Source organism: Telopea speciosissima, chromosome 4, assembly GCF_018873765.1.
Source record: "Telopea speciosissima isolate NSW1024214 ecotype Mountain lineage chromosome 4, Tspe_v1, whole genome shotgun sequence".
In the NCBI taxonomy this organism is placed as follows: Eukaryota; Viridiplantae; Streptophyta; class Magnoliopsida; order Proteales; family Proteaceae; genus Telopea; species Telopea speciosissima.
Genome location: NC_057919.1, coordinates 17,172,081 through 17,187,139, shown reverse-complemented (window position 1 = coordinate 17,187,139; position 15,059 = coordinate 17,172,081). Strand labels below are relative to the sequence as shown.

At 38.0% G+C, this 15,059-nt stretch overlaps 1 protein-coding gene across 2 annotated transcripts in view; it reads right to left on the bottom strand.

Annotated features, from left to right (window-relative positions):
• Positions 1-800: 800 nt before the first annotated feature.
• LOC122657380 (upstream activation factor subunit spp27-like) overlaps positions 801-15,059 on the bottom strand; it is a 35,752-nt gene continuing 21,493 nt past the window's right edge. Inside the window, exons 2-6 of one of the 2 annotated variants that reach the window (XM_043852070.1) lie at positions 10,726-10,840; positions 10,438-10,612; positions 8,398-8,451; positions 8,014-8,189; positions 801-1,110 (exon numbers count right to left, since the gene is read on the bottom strand). In XM_043852070.1, coding sequence (XP_043708005.1) covers positions 985-1,110; positions 8,014-8,189; positions 8,398-8,451; positions 10,438-10,612; positions 10,726-10,840 — 646 coding nt within the window. In that variant the 3' untranslated portion in view covers positions 801-984. The remainder of the gene's footprint in view (positions 1,111-8,013; positions 8,190-8,397; positions 8,452-10,437; positions 10,613-10,725; positions 10,841-15,059) is intronic. The other variant, XM_043852071.1, reaches the window with a different exon arrangement.

The window sequence follows — 15,059 nt, the reverse complement described above, 5'->3', positions numbered from 1 at the left end:
GATACATAGCATGGAACAGCCAAGAGACAAATAACATGAGATGGTAGTCACCATGCTAGACCAATGTATGCACAATACTGGTGTAAATTAGTTTGACCTTTCATGATTCCATCCTTCTATTAAAAAATGTGATGTTGAAGCCAGTCTTATACACAATCATTCTCTGTGATTGGTTCATGCTATTTTACTTCCCCTTAATTTGCTATGAGTCATTTGATTGGCAACTGTAGCTTTAATGAGACACAATACTGGTCCAATATCTGACGGTGGACCTTGGCACAACAGTAAGGTTGCTCCATTGCAACCTAGTGGTCACGGGTTTGAGTCGGGAAACAGCCTCTCCACAAACCGGGGGTAAGGCTGCGTACATTATGACCGTCCCCAGACCTCGCAGTGGTGGAGCCTCGTAAACTGGGTACGCCCTTTTTTTTAAAATAATGGTCCAATATCTCTATCCAGCCAAAATGATAGACTGATTCACCCATATGGCAACTAAATTTCACCTTTGAGAGTACAAAATCTGGTGATAACTTACACCATTGAAGAGTGTATAGATGTATTCTAAAATTGATGCTAAGATTGGAATACAGTTTTTCTGTATTTCAATTGATGTTTAAAATTCAAATCAGGGTTGAAAGCCTCCTTGACCTCATGGTTCTGCATGATACCTGTGGAGTAAATGGACTTGCTAATGTGATGCCAGAATATTTTCCCATTTGAGAATCAGAAAAAGAACAACTTAAAATGAAGAGTTCTTCTGAGTTCGAACATCAAGGTTTAGCAATCAAAAGCCGAACCGTACAATGCCATTTGGATTGACAAAGGAAAAACCGATTTCTTTTCCAATTTTGCTATTGCTTTTTTGCCACTTTGATGAAAGATACATAATTCAGATTAGTGGAGCAATGTTCAAATCAGAAATTACATTCATCAGCAAAATTGCCCATTTCCTTGGGGTTAACATAAAAAATAAGTTGGAGTAACTCACTGTTCTGTCTTGATGAAATGAATGGTGAGTAGCTTTGAAACTGTAAAGCCATGGAAAGAGTCGACCTCAAAGAGTTCTTTAAGCTTCTCATCACATATTATCCTCCTCTTATCAGATGGATCCTTCATGGACAAGCATAAATCATTGAAAACGAGTTTTATTTGAAAATGAGAGAAAGATTAAAAGATTGTAGGGTTGTAAATGGGTAGTCAAAAAACCAGATCGATCCAAATGTGCTTCTTGCTATGTGGATAACTGGAATTGAATAAGAATTAGGACAATGAAAGTTATGTGTATAATACTATAATAATCAGATACGAAACTTGACCGAGATATGTCCACTCCGATTACAATCTGTATTATAAGATTATATTATAATTATATTCAATATAATATATTTTGAATTCATTTATAGTTACTTTATTTTTTAGAAGAAAAGGCAATTTATACAATAAGAACTACTAAAAGAATAATTGATTAGATATGCCATTGGATTTGAGTTCAGATACTTAAATGAAACTCCCGTTAGATTTGCCATCATGATAATGATATACATATACTATAATTGAATTCGAATTCAGATATTGGTATATCTGCTTTAAATTCAATCAATTTACATTCCACACACACACACACACACACAGGAAAACTTCACATAATTTGATATCATCTTCTATCCACAAAATACTCAGATAAGCATAGCAGACAAAAGTGCCTAAGAATGAATTGACAGCATCTCTAATTTTATTAAAATTACTCAACAGACACAGCACTACTATTTAGCACCTCAAAGTGATTATTCTAGCTTCATCCCAGGAACCATGTTAGCCCAGAAAGTTGAGACTTCAGTGACGGATCCTATTTAGATGACCAATGTCCAATAACTTGATGCATAACCCAATCTCTGAATGCTTGATGGACACAAGCTTCCTTGCAAATTCCATAAAAAGAAGTCCGTGAAATGGCTGATGTGGACCCATAATCTAGCTCAATTCCAAAGCAACAATCAGAACTAGTACTGGGCCGATAACATGTACACCTTCCCTTATTCCCAGGATACATATCCTTTTCTTCACAAGGAAAGTTATGGAGAAACTTGGTTATTAAGTAGCTTTCCCCCCCCCCCCCCAGTCTAGCAGTTTCTCCTTTAAATTGTTCAATCAAATGGTCCACAAAAAAATTGTTAATTCATGCTACTCAATAATTCAGTAGACTCTCTTGAGCTGTATGAATCTGTAAGGATTGCATTGCTATAAGATGTAAGGGAACATTTAAAAACATACAAGTTTATGCAGCACTCTCATTGTGAGTCTGATATCATAGTTTGAAATTTTCCATAAAATTCTCTTTCTAATGCAGTCCCGGTTCAAATGTTGGTCCTGTTTTGGTGTCTATTGGGGCTTTTAATTCCTTGGGGTTTTAATTGCAATGGGCTGAAATATATATATATAGGGGGCTAAGGCTATCTTTGGTATCATTTATGTTTTTCCTTTTTCCAGTCTTGGTAACATTTTCATTTTTTTTTGATATCATTAATATATCATTAATAGCGTGTTTTTATTTAAAACAAATTAGAATAACACAAAAACCATAAAAGGCTCAGCAGCCATTTATGTGTTATGGCCAAAAATCATTTTTCTCCATTTATGCACTCAACATTAATGAGCATAGAGCTGCAACAGGGTTGGGTTGGGATGGGCTTTTTAAACCCCGGCCCCCTTAGCTGGGTCCAGGCCCGACCCGGCCCTGACTCAAGGCCTGAAAAAATCCAACCTTGATCCGCCCTCAGGGTCGGGACGGGCTGACCCTTATTGGCCCTAACAGTGAACAACCTTAGACATGAGGAGTACTAATCTGGGCCTTCTGAACTGGCAATGCCGCCAGGTTTGTTGGTTGATTAGAACTCACTAACTCAAATAAAGGATTTACCAATTACAAACAAAAATACTGGCACTCAAACATGTGCTAAAAAGATTTACGCACCTCATGCCCACCCTTGGAACTGGAAATATGTACAAAACATCATAGGCTTTGAGATGTCATATCGAATTCAACAGGAACAGTCAAAAAGGCCTCAACCCTGGTCCAGCCCTGACTCAGGGCCAGAAATTCCCGGCTCTGACCAGCCTCAGGACCAGGGTATCTCAGCCCAGACCCTGTTAAGGCTCGGGACATGCTCAGGCCGACAGGGCCAAACTTGCACCCCTAAATGAGCACGTGTTCTAACAGCTAAAAAATGGGGTTAAAATGGTAAAAACATATTCTAAACCATTTTCTTCCTACAACTCCGATACCTCCCCTCCATCAAAACATCCTAGAAACCCTAGAATCATCCTCCGCTCCATCACTCCAGACCCTTGGATTAATGATGGCAACAGAAATTACAATCCAAAATATTACAAGAAGCATCGTAAGAAGCCTCTCTCCAATAATGACGCTCGTCAGATTATCAAGGCAAAGCTCGTTACCTGAGTGTACTGAGGAGGAATTAAGGCTCCCGTGCTCAGACATCCAAATGGATTCAGAGGATACCAGATCTGATGATTCAGTACCTGGAAGACAATAGTGATGGGCATTTGTATGGGAAACACGTCGTTGCTGCGATTCGAATTGTTTGAAATCTCTCGACAAAGCCTGAAGGGTCATACAATATGGAAAAGTAATGGATTCTTTTGTTACGAAGTTCACATTCCGGGAGATGTGTGTCATGTTGAAGGAGCGGACGTGGTGGAGGCAGGTCTGTGATTTCTTCGCCTGGATGGAATTGCAGGTGGGTATTTGGTTTTCTATTTATTATGTAGAGAAGCTAGAGAAATGCTGTTACAATTAGACACAGTTTGATTTGGGTTTCCATTGATATGTTGAACTTTGTTCTGTCAATTGTTATGATGAGATTGAATAATCGATTGTACGAGAGCATTTGATTGACGCGCTTCACAGTTTCATTTTGATTGTACTTGACGTGGCTGAAGACTTGGTGGAAAGCATACAACGAAAGGAGGTTTTTTTTTTTTTTTTTTCAAAAATAAAATTTTGATTGTGATTGTGGTTCAACAGAGAATGTACTAATCATTTCTAATAGTTATCAGTCCGGTGTCATTGTCTACACAATCATTTTGTGTATGTATATCCAAGTTGGAAAGATCAAACTTGCTGGACAGACATTCTTGAAGATGCTTGAAGCAGGATGTGAACCAGATGAAGTTGCTTGTGGTACCATCCTCTGCCTACGCTAGATGGGGACACCATAAAGCTATGTTGGCATTTTACTCTGCTGCAAAGAACAGGGAATAGTACCCTCTATCTCTGTATTTAATTTCATGATCTCATCTTTGCAAAAGAAATCTCTGCATGGAAAGGTTATCCAGCTGTGGCAGCGAACCATTTCACTTATACAGTTGTCATTGGTTCATTTTCTAAAGAAGGTACCGAAAATAAGGCTTTTGAACTGATTGGGTGGAGAAGTCTTGATTTGTTCCTGAGGAGGCAACTTACAGCCTTCTTATCCGCTTAAGTGCCAAACAGGCACACACCGAAATAGAGATGAAGCGCTGATACTTTACAAGGACATGAGATATCAGGGGATAGTTCGAAGTAACTACACTTGTGCTTCACTCCTAACTCTATATTATAAAAATGGGGACTATTCTAAAGCTCTTCCCCTCTTCTCAGAGATGCAGAACAATAAGACGTTTGGGGTGCCTTTTTAACAGGTTTTGTTTTAAATCAAAATTATTTCAAATTTTACCCTCAAAAACCAGTGTGGGGTATCCTAAACATCCACCCGTCACCACCACCACCACCCACCGTGATTGTTCCTTTTCTGATCATGGTGAAAGGTTCTTGTTGTTAGGTGAAAAAGACGAGTGAATGCTATTAATGGCCAGATTTTTTTTTTTTTTTGAGTGGGATCAACTGGGATTGTTAGGTGTTCGAGCCTGAGAGAATTCAACGCCACTATTCCTTACCGAGCCTGAGAGGGATCAACCGCCCCTACCGCTGCAGCTTCTATCAATCCCCATTCGCTCCCTATGTAGATTTGTGGGTATAGCGTGACTGGAGCCAAACCCCTCCCACCCCACATCCCCTCACCCCCGCTGCCCCTCCCCCCCAACCATATGAACCCCCTCACCCACACCTCCCACTGCCGGTTGGCCATGGTCTCCGCAGTCCACACCTCCGCCCTCTCTCTCCCCTGCGGTCCACCGCCTTGCCATTGGGATCCTCCGGTCGAACTCTCTCAGTCTCTCTACACACAAAGCACTCGAATGGATAATATTTGTGATTCTGTTTCGCGTAAACCACGACTGGTTCGACTGAATCGGTGAAGTCAAGATCCCACCTTGCTGATCTCATCTGCTCAATTATCAACTTTACAAATCTCCGAATGGATTTCCCAACATAATGTAGAAATTATAATCAAGTGCTTGGGGTTTAAGCCTGACAAGTGGAGAACATTGAGGAGAACAGAAAGAGTGCCAATAGAACCACTTGGGCTTGGGTTTAGTTTCTTCGCTAATGCTCTGTTCTGTGCCTCGGATTCCTCTAGTTCCTCCCTGATTAAGGTAATCTCACAGTACTTTAGAATATACCCATGAATAAACAACAGTTTGAGTTTCCTTTCTCCTTCAGAATATATCCAAATTCCTCTCTCTCTCAATCAAATAAAAAAGAAAAAACATTGGTCTGTTTCTCGTTCACAATACCCCAAGCAAGTGTCCATAATTACAGGTGGGTGGGAGCGTTTTAGTTGGGGGCTACGAGTGTAGGGTGGGAGGAGGTGAGAGTTGTAGGGGGTTGATAGAAGTTGCAGCAGTAGGGGCGGTTGGCAGCCGAGGAGTAGGACTGAATGCATTGCATTCCATGTCCGTGGCTGCATGATGCGGTGCCAAAGTGGGGATATTGATCAAATCTAGAATTTCATATGTGGGAGGTTGCATGCAGTGGGAATAGAGGTGTGGCGGCATTTGCAAATGTGTTGCAGCAAAGGAACGATCATGGTGGGTGGGGGAGTGGTGGTGACAGTGACGAGTGAATGTTTAGGATACCCAAAACTGGTTGACGAGGGTAAAATTGGAAATAATTTTGATTTAGAACAAACTTGTTAAAAAGGCACCCCAAATATCACATTTCAAACTTAGGGTATCCAATACGTCTTTTTCACAAACTTAGGGCACCTCAAATGTAACTTACCCTAAGAATTATTTTGCACATAGGCATAACAAACCTATTTCTTATTCCATAATCTATTATGTCTACTAGTTACCAAACACTTTTTATTTTTAAATCGAAAATAATTTTCATTAATGAACTTTTACAAATAGATCATAAACAAAAACATAAATGATACTGAATATAGCCTATGTAATTTAGTTTAGAAAGTTCTACTATTTCTGGTCTCTTTGTTAGGAAGTTTCAATTTTTTCTAGAGCCCCAAAATTTTAATTTCTTTCTAGGTAGTTTACAACAACAACTCGGCCTTATCCCAACTAAATGGGGTTGGCCTTTCTAGGTAGTTTCTATTTTTTAAAATATCTGAGTTTTATTAATAGTTTAATACATGTAACCCTCCACACCTCCACCCCTAGCAATTGAGATGAAGAAATACAGTTTTTGATAGCTATCTAATCACCCATAGGCTAGGGTTAGAAAACCAATCAAATATCTAGAACCGCAGGTCAAAACAATGGCCAAACCAGATAGAAATCAACAACCAGATCAAAATGGATCAGATCTGGCCCAAGTTTTGGTCGAACTCGAAGGCCTAGTAGGTAGCTGAGGTTAGATCTCAAACTTAGCAGTTACAGAAAAACAGTAATTAAACCAAAGTATAGCTAGTGATAACCAAAATAGAAACATGGAACAGATTTAGTAACTAAGGAGCGAAGACAAGAATAGCAAGTGAACCAGAATTAGTAACATGCAGAAAATAGGAAGTAAAGAGAGGAGCACTGCTGTAGCAGCACTCAGGAATAGACAGAGAACTGCCACCAAAGCTTGGGATCGATGGACTGTATTGGTGATTATGTTGGCACTAGAACCTAGTTGGAAAACTGAGAAAAGAACTGACAGAGGTTAACTAACACCAAACAACTTAGGGACCAAACAGAAACAGGGAAACAAATATGTGCAAAAAGGGTAACCCTGAAAACTGACCTTGAAAAAGGAGAAGGAAGGAGAGGATATGGACTAGGCCTCTCACCTAGAACTTGACCAGCATCTCACCAGTTCACGCGGCTTCTCACCAAGGTTGATAATGAATCTCACAGATATCACATAAATATAATGCTAGGGTTTTTGTCAAAATCGTGGGGGGTTCTGGGCCCTTTCTCCTATACTTATATATTTAAGAAAAATAAAACAAGAGGTATGAAACCCCATGTATGGGATACGGTATTCCTTATAACCTAAGATTCTTTCAAAATAAAAACCTTCTAGAAACTTAAGAAAAATAGAAATAGACGGCAAATTTCATATAGGCCTCAAATCCATATTATGTGGGCTTATAGAATTGGCTCATTACAATAGAAACCCAAAAAATACTAAGCCCATGACCCATATAACCCATTGGGGTCTTAAAATTAAGTCTAGAACCAATATTGTACTGTAGGTTCAGGTTGACCCAGAAAACAGAACCAAACTCAAGAACAGGCTCTTCTTCTCTTCTATATTACAATCTGTTCTTCTATTTGCTGTTAATCTGTTTGTTCCTGCTACTAGTTCTCTTCCATTATTCTCTTTTCAGATCTATTTCTTTTTCATACCAATAACCTGTAATCTTTAAACATCTTAGACCTGGACCTCCCAGCAGCCTTGATTAGGGTGTCTGATTACAAAGAGCTATTCTTAGAAATTATTAAATAATGAAGAATGTACATCATTGGGAGAAACTTTTAGAGAAAGGGAAGACCGGCAATGCTTTAATAATACTAGAGGGCATCCAAATGCCAGTCATTAAGGTGTGACTCATTAACCAGCTATTCCAGCATATGGTTCAACCGAGAGGAGTAACAAAAATGAAATACCTGAAGATTGTTTTGTTTTATGTACTCCCACATTCTCTTTACAACATCAGCCCGTGACAATGCACTCTCACCGGTACCAATGAACTTCACCAAGGAATCAGAAAGTTGAAGGGGAGCAAGAAAACCAGAATTCCCTCCCTTTTGCCGTTTTTCTTTGGGTTTGGCATCATTTGGACCTGATTTGTAAGTACACATTTGGATAATTTGTTTTTAATTCAAGAGCAAAGAAGCTTTATCAAAAGAATAAGCAGAACTGTAACATATGCTGAATTGCTGATGACATCAGGTGAAAGAAATAAAAGATAAAATTTACTTTGTTAACCTCACCTTCTTTTCTCTCTTGCTTTCGTTGCTTTTCCTTTGGTGTTACTTTGTTAACCTCACCTTGTTTTCTCTCTTGCTTTCGTTGCTTTTCCTTTGGTGTAGACCTGGCTTGCGCTGTTAATTATATTGATAACCATTATCAGCAATATCTCAAGCAATTATGGATATGTCAATAGTACAGGATTAAGGGTGATGTGAGTATCATTATTTATTTATTTATTTTTATTATTATTATTTTTATTTTTTTTTATTTTTTTTATTTTTTTTTTTGGAGGGGGAGGGGAAGAACCACAGAGCACACCTGTTTGAAATATTCTATGAACAAACTAAATATGTTAAAAGAATCCAGGGACAGATACAAACAGTTGGGCTTGAAAATAGACAACTATATGAGAGTCATAGAGTGTCAATGATTCAACAATCCAATTAACTGCTTTGAATGTTTACTGCCTAAACGTGAGCCAGAATCCAGAGAGTAAAGAAGAATTACCATGACATGCCCTGCTCCAAGGAGTTTAGTCAGAGGAATTATGATGCAGAGGTACCAGTTTAGAAAAGGCATTGTAAATGTCCTCAACAAGACCTGAACTTTTCAGTCCAATTTGTGGATTTTAACCATTTTGTTGTGGGCCTCATGACTACAATCTAATGCAAACTCAACTCAACTCGACCTCATCCCAACTGAATGGGGTCGGCTAGATGGATCCTCTTTCTACAGACAGCTCTATTCAAAGCCATACTTGTTACTAGTCCTAGCTCCTAAGCTATGCATGTCTTTCTTCACCACTTCTCCAAGAGTAAGTTTAGGCCTACCCCTGACTCTTTTAGCTCTTTCAATCTGAATCAAATCACCCCTCTGTTCTGGAGCATTCAAATGCCTCCATTGCACATGTCTGCCACCACCTCAATCGACTCTCTCGTGACTTATCATGTATCGGAGCTACTCCCGAATTAGCTCTAATTTGTTTATTCCTTATTTTATCATTTCAACTACAGTTTAATGCAAAACTAAAAATAAATTGGGGTGCCACACAAATAAATGGTTCAACCACGACAAATAGGTGAAGAGGATCATTGAATCATGCAGTAATACAAAGTTTATCAGACTTCGATGATAGAAATTTCTTGATGGATCTTTCCTCAAATGTTTCTCCTTTTACCAGGTCAAAATCAGGATTATCAGGTACTCATGAAGTTGGTCGGTTCCATATTTTTGAGGATTGGGAGGAAAAGCACTGTCAGGTTCTCCTAGAGTCACTACCACGCCCAACTTCACATCACATGCCAACCTCTTTTCAGTATAATGTGGTTCCACTGCAAAAACTTTTCCCATTTTGGTGCTTGGGGGAACTAATTCTCCTTTGCAGGGATTCTATGTATTGCTTTCTAGAAGAAATATACCTTAAAAGACGCAATCAAGAACGGAATAACAATGATTTTAGAAAACTGGAAATCAACAGCAACCACAACGTAAGGAAAATTTTGCAGCTCTGGATAGAGAGGAAATTGTTCCCTTTCTTCGAAAGAAAAGTTCAACAGGCCACCCTAAAGGAGGAATTAAAAAGGTTAACGACAATGGAAATTTTCAGCTGGAAGCAGAAATCCGTTATCCACTTTGTCAAGAAGAGCCATAAGAGCATAGTTGACTTCAACAGAAAAATGATCCAATTTCATCACAAGAATTAGGTGGCTGATGAAGATGAGCAAGGAGGTATGTGGAAGGATTCAATTGTGAAGTTGAAAAGTTTATCAGGAATATTCCTTTCATTCTCTCTTTCTACAAATAGCCTGACATTCTCCCTTTCTTTATGTTGTTCTGTTTTGGCATACAAAGATTCATCATTTTTATCCAAGTCAATGAGGTGAATGAAGTCAAACATTGGAAACTATTTAAGACTTCTGGTTTCCGGATGAGTTTCAGGTTATTAGTACTCGAACTTAATAAGAGTCACAGTCCCTGGTTTCTCTATTTTTACTGGCTGCACTAGGCTGTGTTTGACAACTATTGCAGTAATACCAAATAACATTAAAAAATAGAGTTGACATCCAGATGCATATCTAACTCTATGAATAGAACCCAATAGAAATTAAAAGAAATACCATCTTCTGAATCTAGCGGCCAGATATGCTTTGACAGAGCCTTATTCATTTGAAACATGTTTATTTTATCTACCCGAAAAAGTTCATGCAGTGTTTCATCACAGATTATGTTCTGCCTATTCTTTGGATCTTGCAAATTGTTCTCACGAATGTAGGCCCAGATTTGCTTGACAACCTAGAACAACGTAAAAGAGCAAGAAAAGTTAAGAGCAAGAAAATTCCTTCATGCTCCAAAATGACCAAATGACAAAGGTTCAACGAAATTTCAAGTACTTTCTAAAAGTCTACCTCAGTTCTGGCCAATTCCGGTACTCCAACGAATTTTTGAAGTTGAGGAGACATAGTACATAATTTGGTAAATCCTCCTCTTTTTTTGACATCTTTGGTAGGTTTGCTTGACCTGCTTAATAAGATTAAGCAACACTTATTTAGCCTTCGTAATAGATAATAGCAATACCTAGTCAAGTAGTATTTCTGGCGAATTATTGAAATATACTATCAATAATGAATAATCTGCCAAAAACTAGAGTACATCAAACAAGTTTCTCTATAAGATATTAAACATATTATTTTCTCTATCAGATATTAAACATAGACAAATAAGAAGGTAAGCTTCATTAGTAACGTCTCAGGATGCACAAGTCATTGGCACTGATGAGTAGTGGATCTCGGCAGTTGGATTGTTCACTGTAAGAGGAAGGGCCTTAAACTTTAACAAGGTTGCAGAGTTTCAGCATGATCTTTGATTTTGATCACTCGCATTTCTTTATCAACAAACTGTAAACAGTACTCATTTTCTCACATACAGCCAATTAGCCAAATATTTTAAGTAAGCTACCATCTGTGGTATACTAATTAGCACCAATTACTTGTTGAGGAAAGGACCTCACACACTACTTCATATCATGGTTTTGATGATAACAAATAAACCCTTGTGTACTAACTCTTGTTCTAAATGCATAAGAAGTCTACATGCATGAGAAGCCCTCTACAAGAGCATGGCAACAAGTGAGGGGGAGCACCTAAGTTCAAGAGTACATATACACAAGCACTTCAAATTATTCTTGGAAGAAATTCAAGCTAAGCAATGACGTACCCAAGACATGAAGCACCTAAGACTTGAAGTACTTTTGAAGTTGTAATAAAGTTGTAAAAGATGTATTAAGGTCTAAATCAATGTATCGCACACACACACGCATGCATACATGAAGAAAAACCTTAGGAGGTAAAAAATAACCCAATTCCATGTGCCCATGCCAATTGGATATCACCCCATATTAGTCCTTTAAAGGACTTGCAGTATTCTTGCAAAAACTGCTGATTCGGTGTACCGGATCTGAAAACGGCATACCGGATCAAAATTATCACTACAGATATGGATCCAACACACCAAATCCAATTATAACCGTTGGGTTTTGACCGTTGAGTCAAAGGCTTTAATTTCAGTAATTGGGTGATCCGGCATACCAAATTGGGAAACGATATAGCGGATTAGCTCTGTCTTTTGAATCCGATCTTAAAACAGATTCCTAATTAATTTGAGCTACCTAGCCTATAAATAGGCACTTGTTTAAGCTCTAATTAATACTAATCACCATCATTAAGAGACTTCAATACAAGCTCTAAGTGCCATAGCCTCAAGTGAGCCTTCATTGATTTCAAACATCAAATCATCACAAAGCTCACACACTCAAGCTCCTCTACCTCATCTAGCTTCAAGCTCCAAAGGTGGAAGGGAGCTTACACACTTACTAAGGTTGAGGTAATCATTTTTCTAGTAATTTTTACTATATATGTTAATTGAGTTCCCTTGCTCGGAATCAAGATTGGTTGAATCCTCTTGCTCGGAATCAAGATTGGTTGAGTCTTCTTGCTCGGAATCAATAGTGTTGAGTCCTCTTGCTCTCAATCAAGATTTGTACGAATTCTCTTGCTCATTCTCAAGATTGTTTTTAGTGGAATTCTCTTTAAGGTGAGAGGAGTGGATGTAGGCAAGTTTTGGCCGAACCACTATAAATCTCGGTGTTATCTTTACAATTTATTTGTTTTATATTGATAGAATTTTTATTTCCGCAAAAATTTTTATTTTCCACTACGTTCACCTATTCACCCCCCCTCTAGGTGAATTCACATTTGGTATCAAAGCGGGAGCTCAAGACCTTGATTATTTTTAATCTTATTAAGAGTTAAAAGACCATGGGATCCTCTGCAAATCGAAAGATTGAAGGATACAACATTAATAGACCACCTTTCTTTGAAGGAGACAACATTAATAGACCACCTTTCTTTGAAGGAGAAGAATTTTCCTATTGAAAAAATCGCTTAAAAAACTTTGTGTGTGCTAATAATATTGATGCTTGGGAGGTCATTGAAAATGGACCAAATACCATAGACAAACCCAATGAAGAATGGACTATCGCTAAAAAAGCAAAAGTCCAACTTAACTATGTAGCAATTAGCTATATTCAATGTGCTTTGGGACAGAAAGAATACAATAGAACTTGCATGTGTGATACTGCTACGGAGATGTTTGACAAACTTGTTGTAACTTATGGAGGTACCTCGGAGGTTAAACAATCCAAAATAGATATGCTTGTGAATGAATATGAACTATTTAAAATGAAAAATGATGAAGATATGTATGCTGTGTTTACTCGTTTTACTATCATTGTGAACAAGTTGAAAGGTTTAGGTAAGATCTATACAAATGGAGAAAACGTAAGAAAGATCTTGAGATGTCTTTCCAAGGAATGGAGACCCAAAACAACGGCTATCAAAGAATCAAAAGATATTGACAAGTTGAGCCTAGATGAGCTATTGGGATCACTCCAAACTCACGAAATAGAACTCAAACTAGACACCAAGGAAGAAGAACCAAAAGAATCTAAGAAGAAGGTCGTGGGTTTCAAATCATGCTACGAAATTAGTGATGATGAAGAAGAATTTTCTGATGACGAGATTGCATATCTTTCCAAGAAGTTCTCAAGGTTCCTGAAGAACAAGGGCAAAACCTCATTCAATAAGAGATCTCTAAGGACAAAAAAGGTAAGAGTGTTTCCAAAGACTACTGATTCTTCTTCAAAAGACATTGTGTGCTTTGAGTGTAGAAAACCAGGACACTATAAAGGAGACTGTCCGAAAATAAAGATATACAAAAAGGCATACAAAGTCGAACATTCATTTGACTCAAGCAATGAAGAAGAAAAAGACGAAGAATCTCAAGAAGAAGAGCAAACCAACCTTGCACTCATGGCTCTTGAAGATGAAGAAAACCAAAATGAGGTAACCCCCACATCTCCATCTCATAAGGATAAAGATTTCTTAGAATTAGAAGAAGCATTTGAGGATCTTTATCAAAGTAGCATGGAATTGGCAGCCACAAAAAAAAATCTCTTAAAAGAGATCAATTCCCTTAAAGACCAAAACATGACTTTAACTTCTCAAGTTAACGACTTGAAGAAGAAAAAAAAAAGTTGTGTAAAGCCGTAGAATCTTTTACTAATGGTAAAAAGAACCTTGACATTTTACTTGGATCTTCATCCAAAGTACCTTTCAACAAGGGCGGGCTAGGCTATGATGTGAACAAGAGTTCAAATCAAACCAAAGACCCAAGTTCAAGTAAACTAGCAAGTAAAAGAGTAAAGAAGAACAAATACTGTAACTACTGCAGAAAGAAGGGACATTTTCTTGAGGAATGCTATTCCAAGAAGAAAGCCCTCAGGCTAAGAACCCCAATCCCAAAGGTAAGACTCTAAGTCCAAAAACCCCCCAAATTGTTGTATACAATAACTGCAACAAAAAGGGACATACAATTTGGGGCTATCATATGAACCAAGCATTTTATTATCCTAGAAGACCTTATAACGGTCAAAATAGGAGAACTCCTCCAAAGATGCAAAGACCATCTAAAACTCCACCAAAAATGCAAAAACCATCTAAAAACCAAGGATCATATAAAATACCCCAAAACCAAAGACCTTGGAACCCCCAATCATACAAAAATTGGTATGGCAACCAAAAGGTAAATGGAAACCAAGAGGAATGTATGATACTAACAATGACGGACCCAACACACAATGGGGACCAAAATTTTATTAAGCATTATTGTTTTGTAGGTGCACAAGAGCAACATGGAATGGTACATCGATAGTAGCTGCTCAAAGCACATGACACCTAACCCCAAAACTTTTCTCCGAGCTCAAGAAACAAAAAGGAGGATGAGTATCCTTTGGAGACAACAACAAAGGAAGAATCATTGGGAATGGCTCAATCAAGTTTGGAGGTACAATAATCTCAAATGTTAGCTTAGTTGACAACTTGAAATATAACCTACTAAGCGTAAGTCAATTATGCAACAATGGATATTTTGTGAATTTCAATGCCTCTACATGTGAGATTAAAAATTCTGATGATAATGTGATTCTTGAAGGATGTAGAAGAAATAATGTTTATACTTGCATATTTAGTGTAAACTCACATGATACATGCCTTTTATCTAAATTTGATGATGCTACCTTATGGCATAGGAAATTGGGACATATAAATGCTAAAATAATTAGATCCCTAGCTTCAAAGAATCTAGTGAGAAATCTACCAAAGTTGAACTTTGATAAGCAACACAC